Source organism: Podarcis gaigeae (genome assembly GCF_964106915.1).
Source record: "Podarcis gaigeae genome assembly, chromosome: 13".
NCBI classification, from domain to species: Eukaryota; Metazoa; Chordata; class Lepidosauria; order Squamata; family Lacertidae; genus Podarcis; species Podarcis gaigeae.
This window is the reverse complement of record NC_139689.1, coordinates 47103836-47123238: the sequence shown is the minus strand read 5'-3', so window position 1 is coordinate 47123238 and position 19403 is coordinate 47103836. Positions and strand designations below refer to the sequence as shown.

General features: G+C 45.9%; 1 protein-coding gene across 1 annotated transcript; it reads right to left on the bottom strand.

The window, feature by feature from the left end:
* Positions 1-2333: 2333 nt before the first annotated feature.
* On the bottom strand, positions 2334-10794 carry LOC310830159 (uncharacterized protein). The gene is made up of 8 exons (XM_083709839.1): positions 10683-10794; positions 9712-9761; positions 8583-8681; positions 7686-7962; positions 6654-6800; positions 6366-6495; positions 4899-5091; positions 2334-2631 (listed from the first exon to the last, which is right to left on the bottom strand). Exons 1-7 carry the CDS (start codon positions 10717-10719, stop codon positions 4923-4925), a joined length of 909 nt encoding a protein of 302 aa, XP_083565965.1. The 5' UTR covers positions 10720-10794; the 3' UTR covers positions 2334-2631; positions 4899-4922.
* Between the last annotated feature and the right edge of the window lie 8609 nt (positions 10795-19403).

Here is a 19403-nt window from a genome sequence, read left to right as displayed (position 1 = left end):
GATTTCAGGTCTTATCCTGAAGCAAAGTTCTTAACCTGAAGCACTATTTCTGGGTTAGCGGAGTCTGTAACCTGAAGTGTATGTGTTATGGGATTAGGGGGGCTACTCGTGCGTAAGCGTTTAAGCCCTCCAGGCTCTGCAAATCAGTTTCTAAACTCTCCCAGTCCGTGGAGCCATGGGTGCATGGCTACCTCAATCGCTGGCAGAATCCGTCAGTGGGCGCTTCTGGAATTTACGCCAACATAAGAGTTCCTTAACGGAAACTCTCCGTCTGGATTCTCTGCGTGACAGTTTCCTGCGCAGAGTAGGCGTCCCCAGCGGAGGTCCTGAGCCCTCCCCGCTGTTCTCACTGGAAGCATCTTGGAGCCATCCCTCCGCCTGAGTTTCTGCAGGAACTCTCCCTCTCCCCCTGCTGGTTCCTTCCTCAGCATCTGAGGGTCTCTTAGCCTCCTTGAGCCCTTCCACCACCTGACTCTCCGATGGCAGTTCCCTGACAGTATGTAACCTGAAGCATATGTAACCTGAGGTACCACTGTATTTGTCTTTCTCCTCCCATCTAAGACCACTGAGGAGGCAGATTGGTGTATGGGATGCAGCCAAGGCTTATGCAATATGGATTATTTATACAGTGGTACCTCTGGTTACCTCTGGTTATGGTGCTGGAGGAGACTCTTGAGAGTCCCATGGACTGCAAGAAGATCAGAGCTATCCATTCTGAAGGAAATCAGCCCTGAGTGCTCACTGGAAGGACAGATCCTGAAGCTGAGACTCCAATACTTTGGCCACCCCATGAGAAGAGAAGACTCCCTGGAAAAGACCCTGATGTTGGGAAAGATGGAGGGCACAAGGAGAAGGGGACAACAGAGGACGAGATGGTTGGACAGTGTTCTCGAAGCTTCCAGCATGAGTTTGACCAAACTGCAGGAGGCAATGGAAGACAGAAGTGCCTGGCATGCTCTGGTCCATGGGGTCACGAAGAGTCGGACACGACTAAATGACTAAACAATAACAACAACAACCTCTGGTTATGAACTTAATTTGTTTCGGAGGTTCGTTCTTAAGCTGAAACCATTCTTATCCTGAGGCGCGTTTTCACTAATGGGGCCTCTGGCGCGCAATTTCTGTTCGCAACCTGGGGCAAAGTTTGCAACCAGGAGCAGCTACTTCCGGGTTAGCAGAGCTCATAACCTGAAGAGTTCATAACCAGAGGTACCACTGTATTGAAATTATCCTCTCGGAACACTTTTAGTATTGGTTATATAAAGATCAGCATGGAAACAGCACCACCTGCAGGAAGGAAGGCAGCATATGCAGTTCTAGAAATTGTACACCTGGTTTGGCTCCTCTGTGACTCAGTTTGTTGCTGGACATGGGCAGCAGTTAAGGCTGGGATTTTGGAAGGCTGAGAGCATTTGGAATTGGGCCAGGTCTTTTTGTTTGAAATCTAAGATGAATGTAAAGGCCTGATCCCTCCACCCCACCCTACCTAGGAATTCTCAAAAGTTATATAAAAAATTGTCCAGTAGCACCTTAGAGAGGAGGGATGCAGTTGGCGCTGTGGGTTAAACCACAGAGCCTGGGACTTGCTGATCAGATGGTAGGCAGTTCAAATCCCCGCAACGGGGTGAGCTCCCGTTGCTCAGTCCCTGCTCCTGCCAACCTAGCAGTTCGAAAGCACGCCAGTGCAAGTAGATAAATACGTACCGCTCTGGCGGGAAGGTAAACGGTGTTTCCATGAGCTGCTCTGGTTCGCCAGAAGCGGCTTGGTCATGCTGGCCACATGACCTGGAAGCTGTACGCCGGCTCCCTTGGCCAATAAAGTGAGTTGAGCGCCGCAACCCCAGAGTCATCCATGACTGGACCTAATGGTCAGGGGTCCCTTTACCTTTACTTTTAGCACCTTAGAGACCAACTAAGTTTATTCTTGGTATAAGCTTTCATGTGCATGCACTTATACCAAGAACAAACTTAGTTGGTCTCTAAGGTGCTACTGGACAATTTTCTTATATATTTTGACTGTGTCAGACCAACACGGCTACCTACCTGAATCTAATTCTCAAAACTGCTCATGATGCATATTCCAAATGGATTTCAACAGTCCAACATGCAAGGATCAGAGAACTCCTAGAAGCATGCTGAATGGGGGGGGGGGACTATTATTATTAGTATTTTTATTACCCCACCTTTTCCCCTGACCAGGAATCAAGGTGACCTACAGCTAAAAATAAGAACAGAATAATTTCATTTGAAAAAAAACCCCAAGCCAGCTATGAAGAACCATTTAGGTGGCCAAACACAGGTCTTATGCAAAATGAGTGCAGCAAGCCATCCCATTTTGTTTTCTCCATTTGTTGTTTATTTAAAAGGCACAGTGACCTGAACAATTCTATCTTTGATTATTGATTCTAAGATATATGCACTGCACAGTGGTACTGTCCATTTCAATACACCGTTCAAATTAGGGCTCTGGTTTTACTTTGGTAAGCAGGTATATCACATCCCTGCTATGATATACACAAATGTAAAAATACACTAAATATAAACAACTGTCTCTGGTATATAACAGGTCTTCAGGCCTCCAAGGTCCTGTGTCCAAATGTCCATGGTTGGTATCCTGTGTTGATTGCAGAACTATAACCAGAAATAAAATAAAATAAAATGAATGTATCTACGGTGCATTTCAGGGATGGATACTTCCAGAAGCTAAAACAATTACTTTCATAATGGGAATAAATGCAGAGCTCTATGCAGGAAAGAGAGGGAGTTATTCTTCACCTATTACATGATTAACCTATGGAACCCACTGCCACAAGATGTGATGTCACTGGCATAGGGGGCTTCAATACAGTATTCAACAAATCCATGCTAGCTAAATAGGGATTAATGAATCCATCTCTTTCTGTGTCACTTTAGCATGTGGTATGAACCAGCAAGGCATACATAGGTAAAGGTAAAGGGACCCCTGACCATTAGGTCCAGTTGTGACTGACTCTGGGGTTGCGGTGCTTATCTCCCTTTATTGGCCGAAGGAGCCGGCGTACAGTTGGTCATGTGGCCAGCATGACTAAGCCACTTCTGGCAAACCAGAGTAGCGCACGGAAACGCCGTTTACCTTCCCGCCGGAGCGGTACCTATTTATTTACTTGCACTTTGATGTACTTTTGAACTGCTAGGTTGGCAGGAGCAGGGACCGAGCAATGGGAGCTCACCCCATCATGGGGATTCAAACCGCTGACCTTCTGATCGGCAAGTCCTAGGCTCTGTAGTTTAACACACAGCGCCACCCGCGTCCCATAAAGCATATATGCTTAAATATAAAAGAATCTGCTTGCTGTATCTCCTCACAATCAAACCCAACAGACCAAAGTGTCAAGAACTGCTGAGACTTATTTTGACCCAATAGTTTAAGTGACCTTAGTACAGCTGGATCATTTCCAGATAAGAAATCCTTATACCTTCTGTGAACGTTTCACTACAAAATTCTCCTATGCAAGTTTCACTTGGGACCAGAGATGGATAGATTTGTCCACTCCTGATTCTTTCTGTTTCTATTTTTTCCAGCCTTAAGTGTCGTATTTTGCATGCTACTTTCAGTGATATGTGCATTTTTAGATGCAGTTTCACAGATTTCCCCCCCACATGTTATTGTTTGGAGAACCGCATTGCAAAATTTGGAGACGTGTGGATTTCAAAGGCTAGCTGCATTTCAGTTCATATAGAGTGAACTGGGCTGTGTGTGGTGATTTGAAGCTCTGACTTTGGGACTTCAAAGCACCCAATCACATTATTGTGGTGAAAGATGACTGACAGGTGGATAGCCTTGCCCAACCTGCAGAGCCAAAAAAAGGTTTCCCACCCCTGATCTACAATATCACAACTGTTTTACCACTTCTAGAATTCTTTATATGATTTAGGGTCGGCACAAAGAGAAAACAGGGCTATTGTGTCTTTAAACAGGCAGAAATTTGACACATTAGCCTTTTTCTGGTATGGAAATAATTCTAGAAAAAGCTTCACCTGTGACACACTGTCTGTCTGATGTTTTATTACTTGGATGTGGCCACTGATTACTTGGGGGTGGGGTAGGGCCGGATTTAGGTTTGATGAGGCCCTAAGCTTGCTGATCAGAAGGTCAGCAGTTCGAATCCCTGTGATGGGGTGAGCTCCTGTTGCTCGGTCCCTGCTCCTGCCAACCTAGCAGTTCAAAATCACGAAGTGCAAGTAGATAAATAGGTACCGCTCCGGTGGGAAGGTAAACGGCGTTTCCGTGCACTGCTCTGGTTCTCCAGAAGCGGCTTAGTCATGACCTGGAAGCTGTCTGTGGACAAACGCCAGCTTCCTTGGCCAATAGAGTGAGATGAGCGCCGCAATCCCAGAGTCGTTGGTGACTGGACCTAACAGTCAGGGGTCCCCTTTACCTTTAAGCTACTGAAGGTAATGGGGCCCTTTATATGTCCAGCTGTCCTTTGCCAACAACAAATTGCCTCTGTTTTTTGTGTTGAATATATGCTATATGGTAATTTATGGACCTAATAGGTATCTAAAGCCATTTTACTCGTATTTTATCTTCTATTTTGGAAATGTACATCCAGTTTTTTCCCCTTTAAATTTTTTTGGGAGCCCCCAAGAGAGTGGGACCCTAAGCTATAGCTTGCTTAGCTTATACAGTACATAAATCCAGGATTGGATGGGCGGGGGTGGGTAGTCCTTCACCCTGCTTGCAAAAGAGGACACAAATTTGCGCAAGACGCAAAGAACACGAGAATTTTATGCAAGTGTGTGCCCTCTTTTGTAGGTAGAGCCGACAGCCAAATCCACACACCATGGACTGGATTCCCACCTTCAATTACTGTTGGCAATGGCACCCCTGATACCACGGGGACCAATTTAGAACATACCATAATAACTATCGCTGTACACTTTCAAGGTGCTGTGTTCACCGCTATTGGTGTTTGAGAGGGCATTCGGTGACAGAAATTGGTTACGGGCTTGACTGCTGAGCAGAAAGATGACACAGGGTTCCGATTCTTCCAGTTCAGCTTCTTCAAGAAAATATTGTAGTTGTCCATGTATTCAGATACCCAGGGGTTCCTGTATTGGGGGGGAAAGAGAAAGAGCGAGGGAGAGTCACGGCAGGATAAAATGGAGAATCCGGGGTGTGTGTGTGTGTGTGTGTGTGTGTGTGTGTACCCTCTTAACTTTAGAAGCCATGTGGCTAAGTCAGGTAACTTTGTAGCCTTCTGCTCAGTTGCACTGTTGCTCATGGGAATCCCATTGCATGAATTAAATGGCTCCAACACCAGTAACTTCTGGAAGTGGGCAATTTAATTTCTGCAGCCTTTTGGTGGAGTTTTGAGGCCAAATTGATGGACTAGTTCAGACGGATTCTGGCAACACAGTGCTGAGAACGCCTCTTTCAGAAATACGGTGTAAGCCTTGGGTAGGCAACATAGCTGTCAATGTTTTCCTTTTTTTAAGGGAAATTCCCTTATTCCAAATAGGATTCCTCAGAAGAAAAGTGAAAAGTTGACAGCTATGGTAGGCAAACTAAGGCCCGAGGGCCGGATCTGGCCCAAATCGCCTTCTCAATCCGGCCCACGGACAGTCCAGGAATCAGTGTGATTTTACATGAGTAGAATGTGTCCTTTTATTTAAAATGCATCTCTGGGTTATTTGTGGGGCCTGCCTGATGTTTTTACATGAGTAGAATGTGTGCTTTTAATTAAAATGCATCTCTGGGTTATTTGTGGGGCATAGGAATCCGTTCATTTTTTCTTTTTTCAAAATATAGTCTGGCCCCCCACAAGGTCTGAGTGACAGTGGACCAGCCCCCTGCTGATAAAGTCTGCTGACCCCTGGTGTAAGCCCTTCTGAGTGCAATTATTTGAGTTTGGAAGGACAAATGCCCACCATTCATTATGCAGTGGTTTGAAGAATTTACTGCATTTTTAAGGACAGTGGTACCTCGGTTCTCGAACATAATCCATTCCGGAAGACCGTTTGACTTCCGAAATGTTCGAAAACCGAGGCCCAAAGGGCTGGCTGCAAGTTCCATTGAGAAAACTGATAAACATCCAGCAGAATCCGTTCAACTTCTGAGGTACGTTTGAAAATGGAAGCATTTACTTCCAGGTTTTCAGTGAAACATTCGGCTTCCAAGATGCTCGAAAAACAAGGTACCACTGTACATCTTATAATTCTCCATCTCCTTTGGATATCCTTTTGGACACGCAAACTGCCAACAAAAGATACCTTGCATTGAACGGATCCTGAGACCCGTAATGTAATGTATGTGTGTAAATGTTACTGTTCTGTTGCTTCCCTTAGTCCCCCCCCCCCAATAAAGTATTTGCAAAGACTCTTACTCAGTGTAGTAGCCATCGTCAAAGACAAGATTGGAGAAATTCCTATTTGCGCTACAAAATCCACTTCGGAGTCTGGGCCAGGGTACGTAATCTCTTTGGTAAGTACTTGGTTCGGTCCTGGGATAAACTTCTATGAAAAGAGAGAATATTCAGCCACCAAATGGAGTTGGCACAGTTGTATGTCTTCTGCTGTCATTAAGAGTATTATACATCATCTTGTATTTCTTTGGGAACATTTACCAAAATATCCTCAAGCGGGTTGTGTGTGTTTAATTTAACTCAACTGACCTGGCTGAAACACAGTAGATCCCACATGTGATTTCTTAATTTCACGAAGTTGCATCTGAGTAGCTCGCTGCGTTTCCAAGAGAAACTGTTGATAGTCGCTCCAATTCTGGCCCTGTTCTGGGCAGACGCAAGGAGACGGTACTTGATCTGGGGAAGGAGCAAGACAGGAACTGCAAAATTAGTTGTTCTTCACTCATGCCCTACTTCACTCATTCGCTACTACAGCAATGACCTGTGCTAAGAGGCTATTGTAGGTTTTGCTGGGTGATGGGAAAACAACCACAGCTTTTTCTTTAAAAAAAATAAATGCTAGAAAAGAAAGGTTTGCTAACAGTGTTGGGTCCCTTAGTTGCAAAAGCTGAGTTGGTAAAGAATGGAAAGAATATCTGCCCTTTGTGTTGGATAATCAAAATACAGTGGTACCTCGGGTTATGTACTTAATTCGTTCTGGAGGTCCGTTCTTAACCTGAAGCTGTTAGTAACCTGAGGTACCACTTTAGCTAATGGGGCCTCCCACTGCCTCTGTGCCGCCGGTGCCAGATTTCTGTTCTCATCCTGAGGCAAAGTTCTTAACCTAAGCTACTACTTTCGGGTTAGCGGAGTCTGTAACCTGAAGTGCTTGTAACCTGAGGTGTTTGTAACCCAAGGTACCACTGTATAAGATGTAGTCACGGCTACCAACTTGGACAGGCTGAAAACAGAATTAGTCAAATTTTTGGCAAAATATATTGTGTTGATTTTTCCCTCCACTTAACAATTACAATTATTTTTTTAATTTAAAAAGGTTTCCCTTAAAAATAGGAAGCGGTATAGAAATGAAATGAATAATATAATACATAATGATATTGCCTCCAGTATTACAGGCAGTCACTGGAGATCATGCATGTGAGAATGCATGCTACAGAGCTCAGGTCATGCTTGCTGGCCACTGTGGGAACAGAATGTTGGTCTAGATATGTCTTTGGCTGGATCTCGCAGTGATCTCCTTAAGTTTTTAAGACTCACACGGCAAAGAACTGCAGGACTCTTTACCTGGTGGAATACATGCATCTGCCTGTTGAGCTAGTCTCTCTGCTTCCATCTTCTGTATTGCGCTTTGCTTGGGAAGAAGGTGGCAAACCTGTGGATCTTCTTGGACCTGCTGAAATGGTGGTGGAGCCGCTTGGCTTGTGGTCAGCCTCCGGCCCAGGTCCATAGGATAAGGTGGTCGAACTTCTTGGCAGCCAGCTGCTTCAACGTACTTCACAGGTTCAGGCTCAACAGGTGTATGGAACTCCTTGGCCTTCAGCTGGGCTTCCAGTTTCAGCATCTGCACAAACAATTCACACAGGCTGTGGATCTGGCTGGGAAGATTCATTAGAAACTTCCTGCAAACACAATGCTCAGTGTCCACCATTTCTCTGAGGAAGATAGGCATGCCCTATCCGACTGGGTTGCCCCAGCCACTCTGGGTGGCTTCCAACATATAGAAAAACATAACAAAACATTAAAAAAGCTTCCCTGTACAGTGGTACCTCGGTTTAGGAACTTAATCTGTTCCTAAAGTCCGTTCTTAAGCCAAATATGTTCTTAAACCAAGGCATGCTTTCCCTATTGAGGCCTCCCGCTGCTGGTGCCCTTCCACCATTCGACTTCCGTTCGTAGACCGAGGTAAAGTTCGCAAACCGGGACACTACTTCTGGTTTTGCGGAGTTCGTAAACTGAATAGTTCGTAAACAGGACTGTTCGTAAACCGAGGTACAGGGCTGCCTTCAGATGTCTTCCAAAGGTTGTATAGTTACATATCTCCTTGGCCCGGGGGTCACATAACTCCTTACCCTCCAACATTTATCTGGTGAAAATAGGGACGTCCTAAGGAGAAGCAGGACATTCCGGGATCAAGTCAGAAAAGACCTTCTCATGAAAACGGTTGAGAAGAATGTTGCCTACCTGTGAGGCATCCATTGTCGGCACCTGGTAGTGATAGTCGTCATAGTGTATGTAGTCCTTAGTGTACAAGGTGTTGTACATATCCTTGTTCACAGGTGCCTGAGCATTGGGGGAGAAGTGCAGGGGGAGAAAGGAATCATTCAAATTATTATGGTTTCCATCGTCAGGTTGCTCACTAAAGCAGCAGCAGAATGGAGAGAGGTTATAAGTTCTTCTGTGACACACAAACTTTTCCCCTTTCCAAGGAAGGCAAACCACCGGGGTAAAAGAAGCCTTTTCCCACATGCCTAGACTGGTGTGGGAGGAGCAGCAATGGAGAAAAAGAGCGACGCCTGTAACAGTAGCAGCCATGTCAGTCCAAGTCTATAGAAAGGGAAATCCACATATTCCAAACCACTCGATTTTCCCAATTATTTTAAGCCAGGTAAGCTTGTGCTAAAGTTTCCTGAGACACAAGTGACGGAGTTTGCATTTTTCCTATTTTCCGCTGTCTGCTTCTAAAGCAAGGGTGTCACACAAATGGGGTCCCTAGTGTAAACAAACAACATAAGATAACTGAGCCATTTGCCCCTTAGTATTCACCTATCCCCCCTAATAATGCATTGCATTATCCTACCTCCTATAATCAAAAGCGGGGGTTGATGTACAGGAGTGTGTGATGCAACAAGTGCATGAAAACAGCAATTTTGGCGAAATCTGGGGGGTGGGGGGTGTTGTTTTTTGCACATGGGGGGGGGGGGAAATGTGACTGAGCCTTCCCGCACCTTGGACCATAGCTGTCAACATTTTCCTTTTTTAAAGGGAAATTCCCTTATTCCAAATAGGATTCCTCGCAAGAAAAGGGAAAGGTTGGCAGCTGTGCCTTGGACATCTGCAGCACCATGGCAAATTGGGTAGAAACAACCCAGGAGAGTGATTCCCTGTTTTAAATATGCCTAGCAAGCGTTTTACCTTTAATCTCCCTAAAGTAGGTTTTGAAAATTTGGCCTGTTTTAGCATCACAGAATCATAGAGTTGGAAGAGACCCCGAGAATCACGCCCCGCAATGCAGCAATATGCAACTGTCCCATACAGAGATTGAACCTTCAACCTTGGGGACAAGGTCTAAAAACACCAATTTATGTCTTACCTTGGAAAGGGCAATTCTTTGCATTATATCCGTCATGTTGCACTGGTTCTCTGGAACAAAGAAAAACGGCAACGGAGCCATTAAGGGATTTCCGCCCCCTGTTGTATGACTTACCACAGTTCAAAATGTGCCCGGTGATGGCTTGCAGAACTTTGCAGGGCTGATGTTGTGCGCTTTCTTTAGCCGCTGTCGGATTAGATGAGAGCTCTTGGCAGGGGCGTCTTACCCATAGAGGCTAGTGGCGTGGGGCGCCAGAGCGCCAAGTTCTGAAGGGCGCCAGGGAAGAGGTGGAGGCTGGACGTGGCACCTCCCGGAGGGGAGTGGTAGTGGTAAGAGTGGTGTCTACTAAGGTAAAGGTAAAGGACCCCTGGACGGTTAAGTCCAGTCAAAGGCGACTATGGGGTTGTGGCACTCATCTCGCTTTCAGGCTGAGGGAGCCAGCATTTGTCCACAGACAGCTTTCCAGGTCATGTGGCCAGCAGGTCTAAACCGCTTCTGGCGCAATGGAACAACTTATGGAAACCAGAGCGCATGGGAACACCATTTACTTTCCTGCTGCAATGGTACCTATTTATCTACTTGCACTGGCGTGCTTTCAAACTGCTAGGTTGGCAGGAGCAGGGACTGAGCAACAGGAGCTCCTTCTGGTGTGGGGATTTGAACCGCCAACCTTCTGATGAGCAAGCCCAAGAGGCTCAGTGGTTTAGACCACAGTGCCACCCGCGTCCCTTCTTGGTGTCTACTAGCCTCAACTGAAAAGCCCTTTCAGAATTCCTCCTGGGCCAAACACCTGCACGTCTTCTATGGCCAGGTGAGCTTTGGCACCACAAAGAAGTTGACTATGGTAGAGCGTATGGCGATGGAGAGTCACCACCAGTGACTTCACACTATAGCTAAGAGGGCTTTGGGGACACTTCAGCACCTTGTTGCTAGCCGGCCCTCACACCCTAAGGATGCGAAAGAGGCGTTACCTCTGAGCTGGGGTCTTGACTGCTGCTGTTCTGGCATTGTGGTGTTATTGCTTGACCGGGCTTTGCTAGGCCAAGAGTATAAGGCTGGGACTCTTTCTGGAGAGGCAAAAGAATGTTCACCCTTTATGAGGTATTGGAGCTCTTAGCACGTTCCAAAGCAATCTGATGCCACGGAAACAAAATGGCCCTGCCTCTTTCCTTCTCCATGTTTCCTCAGGCCAGAAGAGACACCACCCATTGACAAAAGTCAAATATTCTCCTCCTGATAGTATTTGAAGGAATAGGCAAGGCTTAGTTTTGAGAGAGTTCGGATTTAAACATGTGTTTGGTATGTTACAAATGGTATGCTACAAAACACAGGTGAAACTCGGAAAATTAGAATACCGTGGAAAAGTTCATGTATTTCAGTAATTCAACTTAGAAGGTGAAACTAATATATGAGATAGACTCATGACATGCAAAGTGAGATATGTCAAGCCTACCCCAAATTAACAATCTCAGAAAATTAGAATATTAAATCAATTGGGCAAAAAAAGGGTTGCAAATAGGCCTCCCCATTCTTCCTCCAGACTCGGGTCCTTGGTTTCCAAATGAGATGCAAAAGCTACTCTCATCAGAAAAGAGATTTGGGGAGCCATGTCATCAGTTGGTGTTGGTCCGCTGTGCTTCATTAAGTCCAGGGTCAATGAACTTTTCCACGATATTCTAATTTTCAAGTTTCACCTGTACTTTTGGCATAGCCAAGGGCAGGGCCGGCCCAAGACGTTTTGGCACCTGAGGCAAACCACAAAATGGCGCCCCACTCTCCACCAGGGAAGAAGGGATGAGTGAAGATCTCTGAGGGCAAAAGGAGACCAGCAGTGATTCCTATTCCCCAAGAGGTCACTGTAGAGGCAGAACTGGGGGTGGCTGCCATGCATTCCTTGGAGATCAGATCTGCTGCCCCTGTGGATCCTACCACCTCTGGTGATCGCTTCACCATACCTCATGGGTGGGCGGCCCTGGCTGAGGGCCTGCTATGCCTAATAAAAATTTGGGCTTTTCCCCTTGGATTTCTATTCATTTATTTTTTTACTGCTTGGAACCCCCAAACACTTCAAGCTTGTAAAAGAAATAATTCCTTTACGGCTTTATCAGAAGCTCACATTGGGTAGCATTCAGCTAAGTTTTACTCAGAGTAAACCCATAAGAATTAGGAACCAGGTGCATTAATTTAAATGGGTCTCCTCTGAGTAACAGTTTTTCTGACTAATACCTGGAGTGTATTAACTTTATCCTATACAATATATCCCATACAGTAGTACCTTGGGTTACATATGCTTCAGGTTACATACGCTTCAGGTTACACACTCCTCTAACCCAGAAATAGTGCTTCAGGTTAAGAACTTTGCTTCAGGATAAGAACAGAAATCGGGCTTCGGCGGCGCGGCGGCAGCAGGAGGCCCCATTAGCTAAAGTGGTTCTTCAGGTTAAGAACAGTTTCAGGTTAAGAACGGACTTTCGGAACAAATTAAGTACTTAACCCGAGGTACCACTGTACTTTCAATCTTTAATTTGTGGAAACGCCATGCTGTTTACTGGGAAGTAAATTTCACTGGTGTAAATTTCACTTCCTCCCAAGTGGAAATTTAGCACTGTGGAACTTTGATGAATGACACTTTGTTCTTTACTTAATATTATTGTTCCAACAACAAAGTAGTATTTTTCTGATGCAAACGAAATCTGGGATCCTGCCAGCCGCCTAGGATTGCCCAAAAAAACAGGAGAAAGATCTCAGCTCGCATTAAAGGGATTACAATCTACTTCCTTCCTAATCTGGCTAAGGCCCCTGATGGGAAACCCCCCAGGCCTGGGATTTAAGCGTTCGCTCAATTAATTAGGAACCAACCCCTGCCGTAAACCAAAAACACCCTATAAGGAAGCAGGTTCTCTTCCTCTTGACCCCAAGAGTACTACTTAAATTCCCACGTCAACAAAACGGAATTTTCCTCCTTTCTTTGCAGAATTCCTTGAATACCAGTTGTTAAAATGGAAGATACGATAGGTGTTAGGGACTCCAACTGAAAACTCCTTCAGGCAACCACAGCTAGATGTTTGGTAGAGGAGTTCCAGGAAGGAGGCCGTATAAGGTGCCATCCAACCATCTTAGGGACTCGACTCCAGATTTGTGTAGGAATTATTCCTTAGCCTTTTCTTCTGCTGAAGATGTTCTACAAGGGCAGCGGAGGTTGGGGATAAGCATTTTCCTTCTCCTAGATGAGTTACCTTCTCAGATTGACCAGTCCCATCTGCCCCTCACTTCCCTCTACAGCACATGCAGAAACCAATACATACAAACATACACATTTCATATAACCTTTCATGCCACAGTTCTTTTGTTGGGATTTCTTCGTTCTTCCATCCTTGTGCAATTAAGACTCTTGCCGCCATTGCCGCCTACATGAAAATGTTCTTCAATTTCCTTGGCAGGTCTCATTCAAACTGGCTTAAGTTACCCACTTCTGTGTAGAGCTGAACATCAAACAAAGCTGGGGGCATACAGCCCACTAGGTACAACAAATACATAAATGCACAAAAGCTGTTGTTGTTTCGTCATTGTTATTATTTTAATATGCGTTACCTGTCCTTCATGTTAAGTTCCTAGTGAGGGTTACAACCATCTAGAATACATCAATAAAGAAGTTTCCAAAGCTTACAACAGAAGCGAAAACGCAACCACAGAATTAGGGTTGGTCCACAAAAATGTTCATCGCAGTTGTCATTGGCAAGGGTGAAGAGGTATATCATCATCTGCTAAAAACTGTACAGTGGTACCTTGGGTTACAGATGCCTCAAGTTACAGACGCTTCAGGTTACAGATTCCGCTAACCCAGAAATAGTACCTCGGGTTAAGAACTTTGCTTCAGGATGAGAACAGAAATCATGTGGTGGCAGCGCGGCAGCAGCGGGAGGCCCCATTAGCTAAAGTGGTGCTTCAGGTTAAGAACAGTTTCAGGTTAAGAACGGACCTCCAGAACGAATTAAGTTCTTAACCCGAGGTACCATTGTATAATGAAGATGAACTTCTTCGGAGAGGGACTTCCACAGCTTTAGGAACTGTCACACAGAATGCCTTCTCCTGGGCCACTGCCGCCCGGAGCTTCTGCGGGTGGCAGAATTCGCAAGAGGGTCCCTTTTGCACATCTTAATACCTGAAAGGGACTGTCGGGCAGGAGGCAGTCTTTCAGACTGCTGCTTTCAGACAGCCCATATCTGCTGATGAAGAAGAAAGGCAATAGCTCAATGTTGAGTTAGAAGTACCAAAGTCTGTTTGTTCTTCACCCTTTGCATTTATGGAGTATCAGAACAATGGAAAGCACAGAGAGGTTTCCTGAACAAACTGGGTAGAATCCTGTTCGCATATTTTCCCTTATCTCTGTGAGCAAAAGGGCTGGAGGTTGAGTAATAATTATATATTACTCAGCTCTCTCAAAATTGTTCCGAGTCCTTCAGTTTTTGACTTATTTTTCCCCCAGCCTGCAGATTTTTAAATGTCACGCACACATACAAACATCTGGAGGTTGAAATAAAGAAGCCCAAATTGAAAATCTGGGAAAGGACATGGGATATTTTTTGAAGAGCCTTCGTCTGCAGGCTGTTCCGTGGCTACGGCTCAAGTAACTTTGCCCAGGCATCTCTCTTGTCCTTCCATACTTTTTTAAAACTGCTTTTACGGCTGCTTCAGTTGCTGCAGTAGTAAAAATGAGGACAAATATATTTGCTTCTTGAGACTGAAGACAGCTCGAAGACATTAGAGGTGTTAAAAACCTTCTCCACCACCTTTTGGTAAACAAATTTCCATCCAGATGGAAATAATGGCTTGTTATCCTAATGGCTTTTTTAAAATGCTGAAAGCTAAAAAAGAGTGCAAGCAATTACCCCGATTCTGAGCAATAATAAGACCATACAAGACACGTAATCTGTGGAGTGATCTCTATTTGTGTTAACAGGGCAGCGAGGGAGAAGAATTTGAGAAGAGAAAATCTGTTTAAGTGTTGACAGATTATTTGGGCAGTACGAGGTCAAACCCCGATTACGATTTAATAGCAGAAACTCTTAGGGATGCGCTCAATGTGATGGCTTGTGTCCTCCCCCCCCCCCCCTTACTGGCAAATGTATGTGTTGTATTTATTTCTTAGTTTCAAGGGGTTAGCATGAGCATTGCTGAACTGAGCTGCTGGATTCTGAGCACTCTTAATGCTTATTTACCGTATTTTTTGCTCTATAAGACTCACTTTTTCCCTCCTAAAAAGTAAGGGGAAATTTGTGTGCGTCCTATGGAGCGAATGCAGGCTGCGCAGCTATCCCAGAAGCCAGAACAGCAAGAGGGATCGCTGCTTTCACTGCGCCGCGATCCCTCTTGCTCTTCTGGCTTCTGAGATTCAGAATATTTTTTTTCTTGTTTTTTTCCTTCAGAAACTAGGTGCGTCTTGTGGTCTGGGGCGTCTTATAGAGCGAAAAATACGGTAGTTAAAGCCTTGCTGTCCTGAGGGCCTTTTCACACCTTTGCCCAGTATGCAACATAAACCATGGCTTTCCATGAACAAGCGATATGTTGGTGCTAAGAAGTAAGAATGCTGAACCGCTCCTGTTTTCTCCTCACTTTCTCAGGCTGGAAGCAGCAAACCATGGGTTGTGGTCTACCATTTTTAATTGTCTTTTATGACCACTGAGTGGTGACCCCACTGGGCGCGGTAATCCAGTCAGGGAAAAAGGGAGGCAGACCATGTTTAGGGCACCTTTTCTAGCCCCTCCTCTTTTGTGGGATGAGCAGGTAAAGGTAAAGGGACCCTGACCATTAGGTCCAGTCGTGGCCGACTCTGGGGTTGCGGCGCTCATCTCGCTTTATTGGCCGAGGGAGCCGGCGTACAGCTTCCGGGTCATGTGGCCAGCATGACTAAGCTACTTCTGGTGAACCAGAGCAGCGCACGGAAATGCCGTTTACCTTCCCGCAGGAGTGGTACCTATTTATCTACTTCCACTTTGACGTGCTTTCGAACTGCTAGGTTGGCAGGAGCAGGGACCGAGCAACAGGAGCTCACCCCGTCGTGGGGATTCGAACCGCCGACCTTCTGATCAGCAAGTCCTAGGCTCTATGGTTTAACCCACAGTGGGGTGAGCAGAGTGGATCCTAAAAAGGGCTGCTCAGTCATGGATAGAGCTATTGAGCTGCTCAACTGCCTCGTTCCTTTTATATATATATATATATATAATATTTTTATTCATTTTTCCAATACAAAATTTATACAATTCATACATCTTTTTTTTAAACTCCATTCTCTTTTTGACTTCCCTCAACTTGACTGATTCTCCTTCCCTTCTTAATTTCTTACACATTTCTAAAATCTTACTTCCATTGTTTTTTATAAATTAGTTCTTATTTTTGCTCACAGTCTAACATTTCTTCCTACAGAGCTTCATTAAAACTTACAAACGTTATTTGATTATCACTTAATTTATGCATATATTCTATAAACTTTTCCCAATCTTCTGTAAATCTCTGATCTCGTCGATTTCGGATCCTTCCCGTCAATCTATCAAGTTCTGCATAGTCCATCATCTTCATTCTCCATTCTTCTAACGTAGATAGCTCCTATTGCTTCCATTTCTGGGCCATCAATTCAACTGCCTCGTTCCTTGAGTCAGAACGACTGAATCCGTATCCACCGCCCATGTGCCGGTTCATGACTAGGGGCTTCCAGATTTCATGATCCTGATTCCGTTACCATTTGCCGATCGCCATGGGACTTTGGAGATTTGCGTTTGGGGTGGGTTTTTGGAAGACGCCTGTGTGTGAATTTGTTTTATGTGTGTGGATCAGTGCACGTTGACCAGTGCACAGTCTTTGCAGTAAGGCTCTGTTCCAATGGCATGAGTAGTGACGACGACCGGTAGATTCTTATCTGCTGTAGCCTTCATCCGCCTTCACAGCCGTTGTAAAATACCGCTTGTTATCATCCGCCTGTTCTGCCATTGAGGACTTCTTGGATCATTCTTTGTCTAGCTCCTTCCCTTGGACCTTACTGCCTTGGGTGACCCTGCTGGGAGTACAAGAGTCCCAAAGGCTTGGATCATAGGAATGTGCAAGCCCATTCACCATGACAAGGTGATGATCCAGCGAGTCAGTGGTCTACCATGACATGGGAATCAGCACTCATGGTTTGTTGCTCTCCTAGTAAACAATGGCGTTAAGCCAAGGTTTGTTCTTTATGGTTTATGGCTTGCTGTGTCACACTAACAGGGCCATTACACGATAGCAAGCTCCAGTTTGCCAGTGAAATTGCACTCAGCTGGGGTCCACTACCAATCCCAATGAATGTATGTACATGAGACATGTGCCTGCAATGTACACTAAACAATGCATTTTCAGGTGGTATGAGCATAGCTCACATTGCATTTTGTTTGTGGGTACCGTATTTTTCCTTCTATAACACGCAGATTTTTTCTTCTAAAAAGGAAGGGGAAATGTCTGTGCGTGTTATAGAGCGAATGTGTGGTCCCTGGAGCCGAAAAATCATGCAAAAATCAAATCGCGGCGCTGCACGGAGAAGCGAAACCTGAAAAGAGAAAGCGGCTGCTTCCCTGCATTCTGCCTCAGGGTCTTACTGCCCACCCCCCTCTGTTTCGTTGCTGTGTTTGCTGAAACGGAACAAAGAGCAGGGAAAGCCCCTCCCCTCCAGGCAAGCTCCGGTGCTGCTGGGGGAGAGGGAGAGAGAGGGGGGAGGGAGAGAGAGAGAGAGAGAGAGAGAGAGAGAGAGAGAGATGGCTGGCTTGGGTGGGGGGAAACTTTTGCCTTTCTCTCCTCCCTCCCGTTAAATCCCTCTCCTGCATTCTTAGCCAGCTGCTTCTCTGCACACCCCTCTAATGTCCCTTCTTTGTTTTTCCTTCGCTCCCCACTTAAAATGTGGTTACAAAGCATGGATCCTCAGGATCTTTGCATTGGGTCACCCCAAATTCACCATCAGATCACATAGCATGTCCATGGCTACAGCCTGCACCAAAAAAATCACGCACCCACTGTTGCCTGGGGCTGCAATGGTGCAAAAATGTGGTTAAAAAGCATGGATCCACAGGGATTCTCAGGATCTTTGCATTGGGTCACCCCAAATTCACCATCAGATCACATAGCATGTCCATGGCTACAGCCTGCCCCCCAAAAATCACGCACCCACTGTTGCCTGGGGCTGCAATGGTGCAAAAACGTGGTTACAAACCATGGATCCACAGGAATTCTCAGGATTTTGGCATTGGGTCACCCCAAATTCACCATCAGATCACATAGCATGTCCATGGCTACAGCCTGCCCCCCCCCCAAATCACATACCCACTGTTGCCTGGGGCTGCAATGGTGCAAAAACGTGGTTACAAACCATGGATCCACATGGATCCTCAGGGTCTTTGCATTGGGTCAGCCCAAATTCACCATCAGAGCACATAGCATGTCCATGGCTACAGCCTGCCCCCCAAAAATCACGCACCCACTGTTGCCTGGGGCTGCAATGGTGCAAAAACGTGGTTACAAACCATGGGTGCACAGGGATTCTCAGGATTTTTGCATTGGGTCAGCCCAAATTCACCATCAGATCACATGTCTGTGGCCACAGCATGAAGCACAAAAATGATACATCCACTGTTTCATTCAGAATGTTTTTTCCCTTGTTTTCCTCCTCTAAAAACTATGTGCATGTTATGGTCAGGTGGGTGTTATAGAGTGAAAAATACGGTATATTTTCATACAGGGACACAGGTGGCGCTGTGGGTTAAACCACAGAGCCTAGGACTTGCCAATTGGAAGGTCGGCAGTTCGAATCCCCACGACGGGGTGAGCTCCCGTTGCTCGGTCCCTGCTCCTGCCAACCTAGCAGTTCAAAAGCACATCAAAGTGCAGGTAGATAAATAGGTACCACTCTGGTGGGAAGGTAAACGGCGTTTCCATGCGCTGCTCCGGTTCACCAGAAGCGGCTTAGTCATGCTGGCCACATGACCCGGAAGCTGTACGCCGGCTCCCTCGGCCAATAAAGCGAGATGAGTGCCGCAACCCCAGAGTTGGCCATGACTGGACCTAATGGTCAGGGGTCCCTTTAGGTAAAGGTAAAGGTATCCCTGCCCGTACGGGCCAGTCTTGACAGACTCTGGGGTTGTGTGCCCATCTCACTCAAGAGGCCAGGGGCCAGCGCTGTCCAGAGACACTTCCGGGTCACGTGGCCAGCGTGACATCGCTGCTCTGGTGAGCCAGAGCCGCACACGGAAACGCCATTTACCTTCCCGCTGGTAAGCGGTCCCTATTTATCTACTTGCACCCGGAGGTGCTTTCGAACTGCTAGGTTGGCAGGCGCTGGGACCGAGCAGCGGGAGCGCACCCCGCCGCAGGGATTCGAACCGCCGACCTTTCGATCGGCAAGTCCTAGGCGCTGAGGCTTTTACCCACAGCGCCACCTGCGTCCCTTTACCTTTACCTTTATATTATCATACACTGCAGTTTTGTGGCCACACGGCTAGAGGATTTTTAAAAATCCCCTTTTTGTTGTATGTTTTGTCTCCATGCATGATGTTTTATTTATCATGCAAATATATGTGCCTGCATGGTCACATATGCAGTATAGCTATTCTTTCACCGCCCAGCACTCAGGTTGTTGTAGCATGTGGTATCATGCTGTCATTCTGCAGTCTTCTTAGTGGTTT

Bases quoted from the DNA above. Each gene is read 5' to 3' on its own strand.
- LOC310830159 (XM_083709839.1), bottom strand. From the start codon at position 10,719: ATGCCAGAACAGCAGCAGTCAAGACCCCAGCTCAGAG. The intron at 9,762-10,682 runs GTAACGCCTCTT...TCTTTGTTCCAG, and splicing joins GTCAAGACCCCAGCTCAGAG to AGAACCAGTGCAACATGACG. The intron at 6,801-7,685 runs GTAAAGAGTCCT...CTCCTTCCCCAG, and splicing joins AGATGCATGTATTCCACCAG to ATCAAGTACCGTCTCCTTGC.